General features: G+C 43.9%; 1 protein-coding gene across 1 annotated transcript; it reads right to left on the bottom strand.

The window, feature by feature from the left end:
* Positions 1-2,565: 2,565 nt before the first annotated feature.
* dqx1 (DEAQ box RNA-dependent ATPase 1) lies at positions 2,566-18,843 on the bottom strand. The gene is made up of 12 exons (XM_024380504.2): positions 18,530-18,843; positions 12,986-13,385; positions 12,646-12,839; positions 11,056-11,476; positions 6,527-6,826; positions 6,242-6,341; positions 5,940-6,098; positions 5,536-5,727; positions 5,227-5,352; positions 4,863-5,053; positions 4,395-4,585; positions 2,566-4,038 (listed from the first exon to the last, which is right to left on the bottom strand). Exons 2-12 carry the CDS (start codon positions 13,310-13,312, stop codon positions 3,822-3,824), a joined length of 2,418 nt encoding a protein of 805 aa, XP_024236272.1. The 5' UTR covers positions 13,313-13,385; positions 18,530-18,843; the 3' UTR covers positions 2,566-3,821.
* Positions 18,844-19,037: the final 194 nt, after the last annotated feature.

The following is a 19,037-nucleotide window of genomic DNA, read 5'->3' as shown; positions in this document are numbered from 1 at the left end:
ACGTTTCCACTTCACAATAATAGCACTTACAGTTGACCGGGGCAGATCTAGCAGGGCAAATTTTTTCCAAAGGACTTGTTTGAAAGGTCTTATCTAGTTGCCTACCCCTGATGTACAATGTATTTAAAACAACCAATATTTTCTATGCTTTTCTTCTGGGGTCGATCAGTGTTCAACACATCCAACATCAAAGGTTCTCAATACTTGTTCAATACTTCCCATTGAAGGTGCTGTTCCAAGATATGAGTTTACTCATTGTTACCTTAGATTGTAAACTGTGTCATGGTCAAAACATATAGATTCAATGGTGGGGAAGAGGTCTGTCCGTAATAATGTTTTGACTGTGTGACTGACTGCATCACTTATTTTTATAAGAAACGTGTTAAATTCGAAATAGTTTGCAAAGTCAATTAATAGCTCACACACAATTTCCCCACCAGACATGCCACCAGGGGTCTTTTCATAGTCCCCAAATTCAAGAAAGCGTACAGTATTATATAGAGCCATTATTGCATGGAAATTCCATCTCCTATTGCTCAAATGAACAGCAAACCTGGTTTAAAACGGATAAAGCAAACCTCACAGCATAATGCCTCTCCCCTATTTGACCTAGATATTTTTATCTATGTATTGATATGTAGGCTATGTGTGCCGTTAAATGTACAGTGCCTTGCGAAAGTATTCGGCCCCCTTGAACTTCGACCTTTTGCCACATTTCAGGCTTCAAACAAAGATATGAAACTATTTTTTTCTGAAGAATCAACAAGTGGCACACAATCATGAAGTGGAATGCTATTTATTGGATATTTCAAACTTTTTTAACAAATCAAAAACTGAAAAATTGGGCGTGCAAAATTATTCAGCCCCCTTAAGTTAATACTTTGTAGCGCCACCTTTTGCTGCGATTACAGCTGTAAGTCGCTTGGGGTATGTCAGTTTTGCACATCGAGAGACAAATTTTTTTTCCCATTCCTCCTTGCAAAACAGCTTGAGCTCAGTGAGGTTGGATGGAGAGCATTTGTGAACAGCAGTTTTCAGTTCTTTCCACAGATTCTCGATTGGATTCAGGTCTGGACTTTGACTTGGCCATTCTAACACCTGGATATGTTTATTTTTGAACCATTCCATTGTAGATTTTGCTTTATGTTTTGGATCATTGTCTTGTTGGAAGACAAATCTCTGTCCCAGTCTCAGGTCTTCTGCAGACTCCATCAGGTTTTCTTCCAGAATGGTCCTGTATTTGGCTCCATCCATCTTCCCATCAATTTTAACCATTTTCCCTGTCCCTGCTGAAGAAAAGCAGGCCCAAACCATGATGCTGCCACCACCATGTTTGACAGTGGGGATGGTGTGTTGCTTTTACGCCAAACATAACGTTTTGCATTATTGCCAAAAAGTTCAATTTTGGTTTCATCTGACCAGAGCACCTTCTTCCACATGTTTGGTGTGTCTCCCAGGTGGCTTGTGGCAAACTTTAAACGACACTTTTCATGGATATCTTTAAGAAATGGCTTTCTTCTTGCCACTCTTCCATAAAGGCCAGATTTGTGCAATATACGACTGATTGTTGTCCTATGGACAGAGTCTCCCACCTCAGCTGTAGATCTCTGCAGTTCATCCAGAGTGATCATGGGCCTCTTGGCTGCATCTCTGATCAGTCTTTTCCTTGTATGAGCTGAAAGTTTAGAGGGATGGCCAGGTCTTGGTAGATTTGCAGTGGTCTGATACCCCTTCCATTTCAATATTATCGCTTGCACAGTGCTCCTTGGGATGTTTAAAGCTTGGGAAATCTTTTTGTATCCAAATCCGGCTTTAAACTTCTTCACAACAGTATCTCGGACCTGCCTGGTGTGTTCCTTGTTCTTCATGATGCTCTCTGCGCTTTTAACGGACCTCTGAGACTATCACAGTGCAGGTGCATTTATACGGAGACTTGATTACACACAGGTGGATTGTATTTATCATCATTAGTCATTTAGGTCAACATTGGATCATTCAGAGATCCTCACTGAACTTCTGGAGAGTTTGCTGCACTGAAAGTAAAGGGGCTGAATAATTTTGCACGCCCAATTTTTCAGTTTTTGATTTGTTAAAAAAGTTTGAAATATCCAATAAATGTCGTTCCACTTCATGATTGTGTCCCACTTGTTGTTGATTCTTCACAAAAAAATACAGTTTCATATCTTTATGTTTGAAGCCTGAAATGTGGCAAAAGGTTGCAAAGTTCAAGGGGGCCGAATACTTTCGCAAGGCACTGTATGTAGCTCTGTCCTTGAACTGTTGTCTGTTAATGTTCTATATTATGTTTCATGTTCTGTGTGGACCCCAGGAAGAGTAGCAGCGGCTTTTGCAACAGCTAATGTGGATCCAAAATGAAATACCAAATACTCTTTCTGAATGTTTAGAAAAAATGTTTTCGAAAGGCATACAATTGGTTTTGGATTCCCTCTACCACTCAACCCGAGGAGAAGCACAAACGCTCCGTCTTTGACAGGTTGGTGTCGGCTAACATCAAAGGCCGGAGGAATCCTTTCAAATGAAGTAGTTAACTATTTCAAGTCGATATTCAACAAATTAACCTTTTATTTTGATGTTCAATATCATATACTTAAAAGTTGTTTTAGATAGGGGAGGCTGACCTGACACCCTTGATTTGCACACACAAATATTTGATTATTTAAACACATTGGGGAAGAGGGGTCCAGATACAAACACTAAACCCAATAGAATACAAAGAACAGTAGCAAAAACTGGATTCTAAATCCCTCAACATGGAAGCTCTGTACAATGGTAGATCGCCCTCCATAAACCCAACTGAGCCCTGAGAATCACATGTCCAGTCCACATCAAACTTCTGTGATTGGGCACTTCTACAAAGGGATCAAAGTTTCCACTGAAGAGATAGGTACTGGTGCCACAACAAACAACAAAAACACATTCCCTGGAAGTGACAGCATCAATGCCATACCTCAACTGTCATCATTGAAAGGATGCATGTCCACCTGACAGCTGACTGATATCTTCAGTGAAGTATCAGGTACCCTCGTAGAATAGTAAACTTTTCTGACAATATGTAGTTCTCAACAGTGCATTCGGGAAGTATTCAAACCCCTTCCTTTTTTCTACATTTCGTTACGATACAGCCTTATTCTACCAAGATTGAACTCTTTGGCCATCAATCTACACACAATGCATATAATGACAAAGTGAAAAACAGGTTTTAGAAACATTTGCACATTTATAAAAAACAAATGCCTTACTTACATACCGGTAAGTATTCAGACCCTCTGCTATGGGACTCGATATTGAAACTTCTTGAGATGTTTCTACAACTTGATTGGAGTCCACTTGTGGTAAATTCAAATGATTGGACATGATTTGGAAAGGCTCACACCTGTCTATGTAAGGTCCCACAGTTGACAGTGCATGTCAGAGCAAAAACCAAGTCAAGGGGTCTCAATACTTTCCAAATACACTGTATATTACGTTGGGTACCAGTATACAGTTTATTTTATAGGAACTATGCAGGTTCAGTCTCAAAACATTTTCATGTGCCAAAAATGCATGTAATCTCATTTGAAAAATATTTCACTAACACCTGTAGGTGAGCCCTATTCACTCAGATGTAAACAACTGCTTCCATACAGCTGTGTATGGCTGGAGAGTGTACTGTACATTCTCTCCCTCATCAGCTGTCCGTGCAACAGTACAGTTCTGTAGTGTGTTCCCAGTAAGCACTTTGAGTGTGCATAGTGCATCCATGTCCTCCATCTCAGGTTCTTCTCCCTTGGTTCTGCTTTTGGTCGGCCACTCCGTTCCCGTCACTGTATGACACACAGCTCAGTGCTGTCCTGATTACGTGGATCTGCGGTCCTGTCTAAGTGGTCCTCAATGTGGGGTGTGCCATAGGTCCCCTCTGGCCCCCTCTCCTGTTCCTCCTCTGGGGGCAGCAGACTCTGTCTCAGCTCCATCAGCTGGTCCCGTCCTTCGCTGGACGGCAGGTTGCCCAGGTAGTACTGAGGGGCCAGCTCCACCAACCTTCCCACAGAAAACAAGGTTACATAAAAGTAATGCACTTAAATGCCTAGTTTACCTCAATGTAATGACATGTGCACATGTCAGAAGACTTCTATATCATATGAACATGGTTCCGTAGAAGTTTAACCCTTGTGGTTGTTCGATCTGATCATCTGCGCAGCATGACAACCTGGAATGCACCCACTATCTTCTGACAGACAGTACAGTTTACTGGACTGTCTATCAAATGACTAGTATTCCAAAAGGAAGCAAAGTCGCCACTATGTGGATGGCCTAAAGAAGTTCAGGGTTACTGTGTGCATTACATGCATACTAACTACAACAAAAGTTCACAAAAACTGTTGGGGGTTACTCACATGTGGGGATGCACCTCGGAGGCGGTGCGGACACAGTTGTCGTGGGAGATGGTAAATTCGTGGTAGAGCACCCAGGAGGGGGGGTTGGGGCGCGGCCGGCGACACAGATAGGAGGAGAAGGGGTGGAGGTGAGCCACGTGACGGTGAGTCAACAGGAGGTAGTTACCTGAGCCGTCCACATCATGAGCCACCTGAGAGAGAGACAGGGAAAGGGAGAAGAGAAAACGCAACAAAATAGAGAAACAAGTACAGAAACCGAGGGGGAGGGGGCAAAAGGCAGAGAGACACCCGAATGGAAAGAAAGAAGAAAATATGAAAATTGAGAAAGACAGTAAGGTAAAGACAAATAGGGGGGAGGATAGAGAGAGAGAGGTTAGGGTCTATATATTTCCCTGTCAAATTTCAGACACACAACATTAACTAACAAACTAATCTTCAATAGAGAAGTGAACTGATGAGTCTTTTTACCTTGAGGAAGAACCCTGAGATGAGCGCACGCTTGATATTAGTGCAGTTGTCTTGGCAACCAAACGCAGGAGGCGAGACGGGCAACTCTATTCGTTGCATCACCTCCAGCAGCTCCGCCCTAATCATCCCAGCCAATCTTAATGCAGCGGGGTTCAGGAAGTTGGTAGTACACCAGGCATCATCCTCATTGTCTAAAAGAGCAATCAGATTAATATTCAGGAAGAGAACTGTGTAAAATGCATGTTGTGCCCATATGTGTATATCTATAAGTTGATGTTTGTGTGCGTGTGTGTTTGTGCGCATAAACCAAACCTCCTGTACATTGCAGCTGTGTGTGTGTGTGTGTAGTATTATATAGACTCACGCTGTATATAGGCGTTGTAGATGTTGATGAGGGTGAGGTGGTCTCCCTCATTGTGCAACAGTGGACGTCTGTGAGTGGCTGCTGCCTCCTCCCTCTGGGGTGGGGGGGTCACAAAGCAGGGGGGAGCTGGGAACACACACAGGTGGAGAATTGAATGTTAAAGAACAAAAAGTAAAAGTTATAGAAACAAAGCAATATTCTGAATTGCACGTAAAAAAAGAGAAGCTATGAGTAAAGGCACATTTTATAGCCAGTAATAAGCACCTTGGTCAGTGTAGTGAGTGTAGTGTGTGTGTCTGTCGTGTGTACCTGTGAGCATGGCGGCAATGGTGAGCAGCTCATTGACACAGTCGAACTCGCAGGCAGCGATGAGGGCCTTAGCCAGCGAAGGCTCCAGAGGCAGCTCTGACATAATGATGCCCACTTCAGACAGGTTCCCATCATCATCCAGTGCTGCCAGGTAGTCCAGGTCCTCTAGAGCCTGCATCAGAGCCTCGGGAGCTGGTGGGAGGGGAATAAAAGAGAGAATAAAATAGAGGGATAGATTGAAGAAATTGAGGGATATTGGAATATATTATATTTATATTTTGTCTGATATAACAAAATAGAAGGTACCTAGTAAACACAAACTCCCATGAAAAAAAGGTGCAATTTATTCATTCAAAGGAGAAGAGCAAGGCTCAACTAGCTAGATGATGCGTGACCCTCCTTACCAGGCCTGTCCAGGAACTTGCACTGGCCCATGTCAGCGATGTCCAGCCTTTTGAGCAGCAGCACCAGGTGGCTGAGGTTCTCTTCCATCACCCCCGGGCTGCGGGCCTCTGCCATGCCCTCCTCATAAAGAGCCTGGGGGTACAGACGGAAACACAGACCTGGAGGGACAGGAGAGAGGGGTCAGAAGAACACATAGAGAGGATAGTTGGCCTGTAACAGCTATCTATGCCCTTCTCTTAAATGAGAAAAACACCACATTCTATGATGATTTTTTTAAACAGCTTGATTGACCCTAACCTACCTGGTAGGTCACCGTTTACCCTCTGCGTCCGCATGTCTGCCTGGTGCCGGCTGATTGGACGCAGGACCTGTGAGTCCGCTCTGATTTGAGGGTTGTAAACCTATGACACGGAGACAGAAGACTGGGAGGTTATGCATGGCACTGCAACTCAGTACACCTCAATAGTTTGTTGAGGTTATGCGGCATTGTAGCATTGCCACATTTGACAACGGGGATGAGCCCACTGTGTAGGATAGTACCACACACACTCCTTCTCCCTCCCACCTCTGATGAATGAATACTCACTGTCTTGAGTTGCATGCCTGTGTCTATGACGTAGCGCACTGCAGATAGAGAGAAGGAGGCCTCCCCCAGGGTGTCTGTGAGAATAACCCTGCGCCTCACTCCCATCCCCACCCCTATCCCTGGCCCTTCCAGTCCTTCAGACCCCTCCGTGTCACCAGAAGGCCTTTCTGGCTCAGGTTCGTAGACGCGCTGGTTGGCCCCCCCGAGGCCTGTATGGAGGTGTAGAACTCTGAGGGGCCCCAGCTGAGGACTCAGGGCCACAGACTCCTTCTGCAGCAGAAAGCCACACTCATCTATCTCCTGAGAAACAGAGAGAGAGAGATGGTTGATAATATAGAGTGCATTCGGAAAGTATTCAGACCCCTTCCCTTTCCCCACACTTAGTTATATTACAGCCTTATTTTTTTTAAATGCTATGAGCTCAGGTGCATCCTGTTTCCATTGATCATCCTTGAGATTTTTCTACAACTTGATTGGAGTCGACCTGTGATAAATTCTATTGATTGGACATGATTTGGAAAGGCACACACCTGTCTATATAAGGTCCCACAGTTGACATTGCATGAGCAAAAACCAAGCCAATTGTCTGTAGAGCACCGAGACAGGATTGTGTCGAGGCACAGATCTGGGGAAGGGTTCCAAAAAATGTCTGCAGCATTGAAGGTCCCCAAGAACACAGTGTCATCCATCATTCTTAAATGGAAGAAGTTTGGAACCACCAAGACTCTTCCTAGAGGTGGCCGTCCGGCCAAACTGAGCAATCGGGGAGAAGTGCTTTTATCAGGGTGGTGACCAAGAACCCGATGGTCACTAACAGAGCTTCCAGAAAGACAACCATCTCTGCAGCATTCCACCACAAGCTGACAAGGTAAAAATATGTCGTTCTGCCCCTCAGCAAGGCAGTTAACCCACTGTTCCCCGGGCGCCGAAGACGTGGATGTCAATTAAGGCCACCCCCCACACCTCTCTGATTCAGATGGGTTGGTTTAAATCCGGAAGACACATTCCAGTTGAAGTCATTCAGTTGTAAAACTGACTAGGTATCCCCCTTTCCTTTCCTTTCCTTTCCTTTCCTTTCCTTTCCTTTCCTTTCCTTTCCTTTCCTTTCCTTTCCTTTCCTTTCCTTTCCTTTCCAATCAGGTCTTCATGGTAGAGTGGCCAGACGGAAGCCACTCCTCAGTAAAAGGCATATGACAGCCCGCTTGGAGTTTGCCAAAAGGCACCTAAAGGACTCTCAGCCCATGAGAAACAAGATTCTCTGGTCTGATGAAACCAAGATTGAACTCTTTGGCCTGAATGCCAAGTGCCACGTCTGGAGGAAACCTGGCACCATCCCTAGAGTGAAGCATGGTGGTGGCAGCATCATGCTGTGGGAATGTTTTTCAGCAGCAGGGACTGGGAGACGAGGGAAAGATGAATGGAGCAAAGTACAGAGAGAGCCTTGATGACAACCTGCTCCAGAGTGCTCAAGAACTCAGACTGGGGTGAAGGTTCACCTTCCAACAGGACAACGACCCTAAGCACACAGCCAAGACAATGCAGGAGTGGCTTCGGGACAAGTCTCTGAATGTCCTTGAGTGGCCCAGCCAGAGCCTAGACTTGAACCCGATCAAACTTCTCCGGAGAGACCTGAAAATAGCTGTGCAGCGATGCTCCCCATCCAACCTGACAGAGCTTGAGAGGATCTGCAGAGAAGAATGGGAGAAACTCCCCAAATACAGGTTTGCCAAGCTTGTAGTGTCTCGAGGCTGTAATCGCTGCAAAAGGTGTTTCAACAAATGACTGAGTAAAGGGTCTGTAAGTGTAATATTTCCATATATACAGGTATATATTATTATATATATTACACATTTGCAATAATTTCTAAAAACCTGTTTTTGCTTTGTCATTATGGGGTATTGTGTGTAGATAAAACATTTTAAATACATTTTAGAATAAGGCTGTAACGTAACAAAATTTGTTAGGGTTCTGAATACTTTCCGAATGCACTGTATACTGTTCTATCCTGGGCACCTTGACACGCTCTTGAGAAACTTTATTTCCTGACATTCTAAAACTTGTCCTTTGTTAGACAAGTGAATGAGTGGACAAGTAGAGACACTGTCATTTCAATGAAAGGAGAACATGCTATTTAAGCTCCCTAAATGCAGTGCATGAATGCAATATAGAGTTTAGTGTCCCAAATGCATCCACTCTTTCCGCTCTCCACTCTACCCCTCCGCTCTCCACTCTACCCCTCCACTCTCCACTCTACCCCTCCACTCTCCCCCTCCACTCTACCCCTCCACTCTCCACTCTACCCCTTCAAACTCCACTCTACCCCTTCAAACTCCACTCTACCCCTTCAAACTCCACTCTACCCCTTCAAACTCCACTCTACCCCTTCAAACTCCACTCTACCCCTCCAACATCAACAAAACAAAGGAGCTGATCGTTTACTTCAGGAAACAGCAGAGGGAGCACGCCCTTATCCACATCGATGGGGCCGCAGTGGAGAATGTGGAAAGCTTCAAGTCCCTCGGTGTACACATCACTGAAATAGTCCACCCACACAGACACTGTGGTGAGGAAGGCACAACAGCGCCTCTTCAACCTCAGGAGGCTGAAGAAATTCGGCTTGGTCCCTAAGACCCACACAAACTTTTACAGATGCACAATTGAGAGCATTCTGTTGGGCTGTATCACCTCCTGGGACTGCAACTGCACCGCCTACAACCGCAGGGCTCTCCAGAGGGTGGTGTGGTCTGCCCAACGCATCACCGGGGGCACACTGCCTGCCCTCCAGGTCACCTACAGCACCTGATGTCACAGGAAGGCCAAAAAGATCATCAACCACCTAAGCCACGGCCTGTTCACCCCGCAGAAGGCAAGGTCAGTACAGGTGCATCAAAGCTGGAACTGAGAGACTGAAAAATAGCTTCTATCTCAAGGCCATCAGACTGTTAAATAGCCATCACTAGTCGGGTACCACCCGGCTACTCAACCCTGCACCTTAGAGGCTGCTGCCCCATATACAAAGACATGGAATCACTGGCCACTTTAAATAATGGAACACTAATCACTTTAATCATGTTTACATACTGCTTTACTCATCTCATATAAATCTACTGTATTTAGTCAATGCCACGCCGACATTGCTAGTCCTAATATTTATATATTTCTTAATTCCATTCTTTTACTTTTAGATTTGTGTATTGTTGTGAATTGTTAGATATTACTACACTGCTGGAGCTAGAACACAAGCATTTCACTACACCCGCAATAACATCTGCTAAAGATGTGTATGTGACCAATAAAATTGGATTGGATTTGAAGGCTATCATTTTCTCCCTCCTTCCTGCAACTGTGTGGGATTTGTTATGCTAACCAGTTAAAGGGATTGACCATAGGGTACAGACTGAGGGCAATTAAAGGGGAAGAGTGGAAGCAACTCCTCATCTTTGCCACTGCCCCACCCCTTGCCCTGGCAAAGTCTTCACACTTTTTAATGGCATCCTCACATTAAGCTATCTAAACCAATGAGATTTTATTGTTTTAAAAAGTAAAACGTTATCTAAATGAATAAATAATCTATTTGAGCATATTGGGGTATATCCCCTGTGCCCATTCTCCTGCTCCTTTCTCATGTTTCACCCCCTCTCTCGCTCCCTCCCTCTCCCTAAACACATAGTTTAGGTTGATCTGAGTTGAGACTTGGCAAACAGTACTCTGTTCACTGTTACTCTTCTAATAAGCCTTAACCAGATCAGTTCTCCTGGCTAGCTAGCCCTGTGTTTTGCAGCCATGGCGTCAACTACTGTACTTAAGTCCAGGTATGTCTCTGGATTTGAAACCATGGCCGGGAATGCGGCGAGGAGCTAGGGTGTGGTGATGTTGACATAGTGGGAGTGTGTATGTGAGAGGTGGATGTGAATATGACAGGGATCTGTGCTGGAAATTAATAATATCCTAAAATATGTGCATGTCTGGGTGAAGTGTATTTATCTATCAATCTGTGTGTGTGTGTTCTGGATGCATTAACCAGGACACCGGATACACACTGATGCCATTCAGCAGTCTAAGGTTACAGTGCCCCCATTTCTCTGTCCCCAGCGTGAGAGGCAACAACAGACAAGGAAGAGGATGGCATATTACAAAACACAGCACAACAAAGCATTAAGAAATAAGACTCAGTTCAATAGGGATTTTCAGATGGAAGAAAGTCGATCAGAAACGGACAAGAAAATATGGGATAGAAAAGAAGTTGATTTAGCAGTCAATTTGATCCAAAACGACTTACATCGTGTGGGAAGTAATATCACAACTCTACTGTTGCATGTACTCCACTAACCCCAACTACACTAACACAAACTAGCCCTAACTACCCTAACTAACCCGACCAAACGTAACCCACTGAGCCATCTCTCTGTACCAGCAGTAGGCCTACTTGGCATCTACCGTCTACTGATCTGATAAAAACAGCCCCAGTAGTTAATGAGATTAGCTTGGATATATTTAGTATACTGTGTTGTGTGTGTGCGTGCATCTACCTGGGCGCTGGGGAGAAAGACCATTACATCCCCCTCCTCCCCCCTGCGGTGAAGATCCAACACTATATGACACGCTGCTGCCGCCGATTCCCTCCCTCCAGGATCCCTGTACACCGTTTCCATGACAACCAGTGGTCTCCTCCTCGTCTCTGTGTCGGGTGTACCTCCGACAGGCTCACCCAGTGTTAGAAGCGGAACTCTTTCACCCAGGAAGGTGGCAAGGCTGGGGGCGAGGGAGGGGTCGGTGAGCAGGACCACACGGAGGTTGTCGGAGCGCTGGTCACATACATCCCGCAGCAGGCCCAGGAGGACGTCGGTGGGCACCGTGCGCTCCTGCACCTCGTCCACCACCAGCACCCCGTACTGACGCAGCAGGGGGTCCGACATCATCTCTCCCAGGAGCAGAGAGTCACTGACAAACCTGAGAGAGATCATGGAGAGAAACAAACTCACCCCTTAAAGATGTAATATGTAACTTTTTTTAGAAATGAAGTTATAGATCTGTCATTCTCATTACATTGTCATTCTTACACAGAAGCGGTAAATATGTTCTGTGTGTGCTATTTCTATGCTTCCCGGTCTTAAAGATGCACTATGTAGAAATCCCCATCATTTCCTGGTTGCTAAAATTCCAATAGTTTACTTAATTTCGGTTTATGTGACAAACAAGCAAGTATAGTGTAGAGCAGGGTTTCACAAACCCCCCCCGAAAAAAAAAAAAAACATGCACCTAGGAGGGGGGAACCCAGGACCGAGTTTAGGAAACTCACATGTAGAGAATCATTGTACCATCTAAACCGCTGTGAAATATATTTTCCAGAACCAAAAATATTGTATTTTCAGCTGTTGAAGCTGGTGAACAAAACTGAAAGTAAAAGACGCAAAAATGAAACGTTATAATGGGAAGCATAGAAATAGAGCACATAGAACAGATAACCGCTTCTTAGACCTGCTTTCAATGAGTGACATATCTATAACAAATATTTCTATGTGAATTTGGTCGGTTCGCCCAAAAGTTAAATATTTCAGATTTAAGTTTAGTTTTTTGCATCTTTTAGCTTCAGTTTTGTATACCAGCTTCTAACAGCTGAAAATATAATATTTTTGGTTATGGAAAATATATTTCACAGCGGTTTAGATGGTACAATGTCTCTACATTTGTTTTGTCACATAAACTGAACTTAGGCAAACTATTAGAATTTTAGCAACCAGGAAATGGGGGAGCGATTTCTGCATATTGCACTTTTAATTTGATTGTATTGCACCTCAGGGGGAGACAGAGAGAGAAAGAGAGATAAGAGATAAGAATACAAGGACAACAATATTCTAATCCAGGCCGGGAAGAGCAGAAAGGAGGGTGGACAAACCAGTTAGACAAACCACCGTGTGGGGTTTTAGGCTGGGTTTCTGAAGTAAAAAGCACTTTAGAAATACATTTGATTTGAGTTAGAAGAAGATAAAGAGGAAGTAAGGACCATACCGTCATATAGTGTGATGGGTGTGTACCCAAGCTTGTACCTATGTGTATGTGTGTGTACATACACATGGCCCAATCTTCATGCACACCTGTGTGTCTACCTCCCTCCTCACCTGAGTAGCGTATCGGGGGTACAGCCATCATCATGGGGGACACAGTAGCCCACCTCCAGGCCCAGACTCAGGTCCATCTCATCAGCCACTCTGAGGGCCAGACTCGCTGCAGCCACAGCGTAGGGTTGGGAACAGCACACCAAGCCATGGGAGAACTCATGGGACTGGGCATACTCCACACACCACTGGGGCACCTTGGAGGGAGAAGGTGAGGGACAGTGATAGAGACAAAGAGATGGAGGGAGACAGAGTGAGAGTGCTCTTCACCACCAGCGCTCATGTGTGTGCCCATGCCTCTGTGTGTGCGTGCATGTTTGTACGTATTATGCATGCCTCTTACCTGTGTGCTCTTTCCCGTGCCACTGGGGGCGCTGACCACGACCATTCTGTTTGTCTCCAGGTGTTCCAGCAGGCGGTACTTAAGGCTCCAAACAGGAAGCCTCTTCCTCTCCTCCAGCAGGGAGTAGTAGCGTGACGAGAAGGGCAAGCCGTCGTACGGGTTCACCTCCAGGTCACCCAGGCCACCCTCTTCCCCCCCCCTGTCTCCCGCCTCGTCTTCCAGGTCCCCAGACAAGAGAGAGGACATGGAGAGAGAGTCCAGAGCTGAGGGAGGGCGGAGGGTGGATGGGGACGTTGTCGAGGGGGCTGCAGGAGGGGATGATGCCATAATTGCAGGGTGGGTGGGGGGAGACGGAAGGGGAGAAAGGGAAAGGGGTGGTAACGGAGTGACTGGAGATTACCTGGGGAGAGGAACAAAGAATAAAAGAGGCATTGGTTATCTGGATGCTGTTGTGTTAGAGCTTGTGGAGCAAGTTTTAAAGTCAACCTAGTTGACCCCTGTCTTGAGACTTAGGGATTCATTTGCTTGAGGCTAGGGACCTGGTGTTAAACTTGAGTCACTGAAGGAAATGTAATATATATACAGTACCAGTCAAAAGTTTGGACACACCTTCTCATTCCAGGGTTTTCTTTATTTTTACTATTTTCTACGTTGTAGAATAATAGTGAAGACGTCACAACTATGAAAAAACACATATGGAATCATATAGTAACCAAAAAAGTGGTAAACAAATCAAAATATATTTTACATTTAAGATTCTTCAAAGTAGCCTCCCTTTGCCTTGATGACAACTTTGCACACTCTTGGCATTCTCTCAACCAGCTTCATGAGGTAGTCGCCTGGAATGCATTTCAATTAACAGGTGTGCCTTGTTAAAAGTTCATTTGTGGAATTTCTTTCCTTCTTAATGCATTTGAGCCAATCAGTTGTTTTGTGACAATGTATACAGAAGATAGTCCTATTTGGTAAAAGACCAAGTCCATATTCCAGGCACACTTAACCAGCATGGCTACCACAGCATTCTGCAGCGATACGCCATCCCATCTGGTTTGCGCTTAGTGGGACTATCATTTGTTTTTCAACAGGACAATGACCCAACACACCTCCAGGCTGTGTAAGAAGGAGTGATGGAGTGCTGCATCAGATGACCTGGCCTCCACAATCACCCGACATCAACCCAATTGAGATGGATTGGGATGAGCTGGACCGCAGCGTGAAGGAAAAGAACCCAACAAGTACTCAGAATATGTGGGAACTCCTTCAAGATTGTTGGAAAATTCCAGGTGAAGCTGGTTGAGAGAATGCCAAGGGTGCAAAGCTGTCATGAAGGTAAAGGGTGGCAACTTTGATTAATCTAAAATATATTTTGATTTGTTTAACCCTTTTTTGGTTACTACATGATTCCACATGAGTTATTTCATAGTTTTTATGTATTCACTATTATTCTACAATGTAGAAAAGTACAAATAAAGAAAAAACCTTGAGTGAGGTGTGTCCAAACTTTTGACTGGTACTGTATATCACATGTTATGATTTATATCCTGAGATAGAAAGTTTGATGTGGTGTAAGAAGCCTCAAACTTTTCCAGGGGTAAGGCCATTTTCAACCTTGACTAGCTAAGTATACAGTAACAGTTGTGCTATGCAGAGTGCATAGTTGCTAATCTAGTCATTGAAAGGCCTAGGAAGTCAGACAGCTTCAGTGACAGACAGCACAGAGCAGCTCTAGCTCTGTACAGCAGCTGTGGGCCTGTGATATTCCACTCACTCCTGGAATGTCTGCATTTGCCCCATGTGCATGGAGCAATCCACATGAGAGCACTCTCTCTCTCTCTCTCTCTCTCTCTCTCACACACACACACACACACACACACAACACAGAAAGACACAGACACACACAGACTTACACATGTAATCAGTCATGGTTAACACCCACTTCTCTGTGTTAAAACCATCAGCAACACTGATATGCAAACAATGCGGACCGAGTCAATGCATAAAATTTGTCCATAATGCAAAGTCTACACTCTAGATGGAAGCTGCCTTTGTACATTCCCTAGAAACCTCAGATAAAAAATGGTATAAGACCTAGATTAACTTCACTACTAGGCTGGATAAAATAATGTATGACTTTAAAACGGGTAAGTTGTGGTTGGTTAAATACAGTTGAAGTCGGAAGTTTACATACACCTTGGCCAAATACATTTAAACTCAGTTTTTCACAATTCCTGACGTTTAATCCTAGTAAAAATTCCCTGTCTTAGGTCAGTTAGGATCACCACTTATTTTAACAATGTGAACATCTGACAAAAATATCTAAAGACACTGAAGCAGCAAAGTTTGTGAAAATTAATATTGGTTTCATTCTCAAAACTTTTGGCCACGACTGTATTCATAGTTGAAGTCGGAAGTTTACATACACTTAGGTTGGAGTCATTAAAACTCGTTTTTCAACCACTCCACAAATTTCTTGTTAACAAACTATAGTTTTGGCAAGTCGGTTTGGACATCTACATTGCATATGACACAAGTAATTTTTCCAACAATTGTTTACAGACAGATTATTTCACTTATAATTCATTGTATCACAATTCCAGTGGGTCAGAAGTTTATATACACTAAGTTGACTGTGCCTGTAAACAGCTTGGAAATTCCAGAAAATGATGCCATTTCTTTAGAAGTTTCTGATAGGCTAATTGACATCATTTGAGTCAATTGAAGGTGTACCTTTGGATGTATTTCAAGGCCTACCTTCAAAATCAGTGCCTCTTTGCTTGACATCATGGGAAAATCAAAACAAATGAGTCAAGACCTCAGAAAAACAATTGTAGACCTCCACAAGTCTGGTGTATCCTTGGGAGCAATTTCCAAACTCCTGAAGGTACCACGTTCATCTGTACAAACAATAGTACGCAAGTATAAACACCATGGGACCATGCAGCCGTCATACTGCTCAGGAAGGAGACGCGTTCTGTCTCCTAGAGATGAACGTACTTTGGTGCGAAAAGTGCAAATCAATCCCGGAACAACAGCAAAGGACCTTGTGAAGATGCTGGAGGAAACAGGTACAAAAGTATCTACAGTGGGGCAAAAAAGTATTTAGTCAGGCACCAATTGTGCAAGTTCTCCCACTTAAAAATATGAGAGAGGCCTGTAATTTTCATCATAGGTACACTTCAACTATGATAGACAAAGTGAGGGGAAAAAATCCAGAAAATCACATTGTAGGATTTTTAATGAATTTATTTGCAAATTATGGTGGAAAATATGTATTTGGTCAATATCAAAAGTTTATCTCAATACTTTGTTATATACCCTTTGTTGGCAATGACAGAGGTCAAATGTTTTCTGTAAGTCTTCATGAGGTTTTCACACACTGTTGCTGGTATTTTGGCCCATTCCTCCATGCAGATCTCCTCTAGAGCAGTGATGTTTTGGGGCTGTTGCTGGGCAACACAGACTTTCAACTCCCTCCAAAGATTTTCTATGGGGTTGAGATCTGGAGACTGGCTAGGCCACTCCAGGACCTTGAAATGCTTCTTACAAAGCCACTCCTTTGTTGTCCGGGCAATGTGTTTGGGATCATTGTCATGCTGAAAGACCCAGCCACGCTTCATCTTCAATACCCTTGCTGATGGAAGGAGGTTTTCACTCAAAATCTCACGATACATGGCCCCATTCATTCTTTCCTTTACAGGGATCAGTCGTCCTGGTCCCTTTGCAGAAAAACAGCCCTCTCATTTTACAGGCCTCTCTCATCTTTTTAAGTGGGAGAACTTGCACAATTGGTGGCTGAAGTCATACTTTTTTGCCCCACTGTATATCCACAGTAAAACGAGTCCTATATCGACATACCCTGAAAGGCTGCTCAGGCAAGGAAGAAGCCACTGCTCCAAAACTGCCATAAAAAAGCCAGACTACGGTTTGCAACTGCACATAGGGACAAAGATGGCACTTTTTGGAGAAATGTTCTCTGGTCTGATGAAACAAAAATAGAACTGTTTGGTCATAATGACCATCATTATGTTTTGAGGAAAAAGGGGGAGGCTTGCAAGCCGAAGAACACCATCCCAACCGTGAAGCACGGGTGTGGCAGTATCATGTTGTGGGGATGCTTTGCTGCAGGAGGGACTGGTGCACTTCACAAAATAGATGGCATCATGAGGAATAAAATGATGTGGATATATTGAAGCAACATCTCAAGACATCAGTCAGGAGGTTTAAGCTTGGTCGCAAATGGACAATGACCCCAAGCATACTTCCAAAGTTGTGGCAAAATGGCTTAAGGACAACAAAGTCGAGATACTGGAGTGGCCATCACAAAGCCCAAACCTCAAACCTATAGAAATGTTGTGGACAGAACTGAAAAAGTGTGTGCGAGCAAGGAGGCCTAAAAACCTGACTCAGTTACACAACCTCTGTCGGGAGGAATGGGCCAAAATTCCCCAATTTATTGTGGGAAGCTTGTGGAAGGCTACCTGAAACGTTTGACCCAAGTTAAACAATTAAGGCAATGCTACCAAATACAAATTGAGTGTATGTTAACGTCTGACCCACTGGGAATGTGATGAAAGAAATAAAAGCTGAAATAAATCATTCTCTACTATTATTCGGACATTTCACATTCTTAAAATAAAGTGGTGATCCCAACTGACCTAAGACAGGGAATCTTTTCTAGGATTAAATGTCAGGAATTGTGAAAAACTGAGTTTAAATGTACTTGGCTAAGGTGTATGTAAACTTCCGACTTCAACTGTACTTTTGTATATATATTGTCTTCTGATGGTCCATGGTTGCCAGTAGCCTGACCTGCTTGACACTTACCTATGTTTATTGAGTACACTGACATATAACTGCATACAAAAACAAAGAATACACAGAGGGCTAGTATGAGCTATGGGGAAAACATTAGAGCTTATCGCATGAAGGGAGTCCATCCATGGGGAAATATGGGTTGAGGAGGGGAGGTTGAATGGGGAGTTGAATAGTAATGTTCAACATCATATATGAATCACATGTGGGAGGGGTCTAGTGTCAGCCTGGGGCTTACAGTGGAAAATAACTAATAGTACTGGATGAAGGACATCACATGTTATAACTATGTTATAGTCAACAATGACTAGTATTATTTGTACATCTATTGTTTACTATCATGCAAACAAAGGCATTGTTATAATGGTATATAACTATTTGGCATTATGTGCAAATGCATCCCCCAAAACAATTATGTGAATGTGAGACCATATTTGAGAACTGTATGGCCATGACAATAGACTGATATGGACACTGCTTTTGGTCATTCTAAACTAGTGCTGGCAACACCTGTGTCAGTCGTCCAACAATAACTCATGCTGTGTGTATTCATTCTCTTTTCTCCTTATCTCCCTTAGTTTACTGCCCATCTCCCGAGTCGGGTATCGACCTGTCAGGAAATACGTGTCAGCTGACAGTGACACACACGCACGATAGTAAAGAAATATAATTAAGCCAACTGGGACGAAAACAACCATAGAACCACGTAGTCAAATGCCATTGACATCTTACCTCCCACACATTTCTCTGGAGTCTCCTAAAATCCCAAACAAGGTTCAGGATGTCCAGCAAAATAATTATCCACTGCGCTGTAAGTGAAGCGTTCCACTGTTCATTGTTGTCACACAAACCGGTATGACGTTTCTTGGATGAAAAATAATAATATGTTTCCGTTTGCCACTATACACGGAGTCTCTATTCAGTTCTTCTCGGCCTCTGGTTTATCCGTGATTGTTGACATTAATAAAATAAAGCTCGTCGTCCGGTCTTGATCTACCGAACCGCCGCCATGTTTGTCCGACTCACCGTGGCAGTAGTGATGGGTCGTTCGCGAACGAACGGCTCTTTTTGAACGGATCTTTTTGGTGAACGTCGGGAACCGAATCGCATTGGTGAAAGAGACGTTAATTTGGCTCCCTGATTTGCATATTGCTACTACTGCTTTGTGAGTTTAAAACAACGTTTTTCTGCAGATAAGTTACAAAATGATTAACTAATGAGGGTGAATCCTCACTGCAGA

Source organism: Oncorhynchus tshawytscha, linkage group LG20, assembly GCF_018296145.1.
Source record: "Oncorhynchus tshawytscha isolate Ot180627B linkage group LG20, Otsh_v2.0, whole genome shotgun sequence".
Taxonomy (NCBI): domain Eukaryota; kingdom Metazoa; phylum Chordata; class Actinopteri; order Salmoniformes; family Salmonidae; genus Oncorhynchus; species Oncorhynchus tshawytscha.
This window is presented reverse-complemented; position numbering and strand designations above follow the sequence as displayed.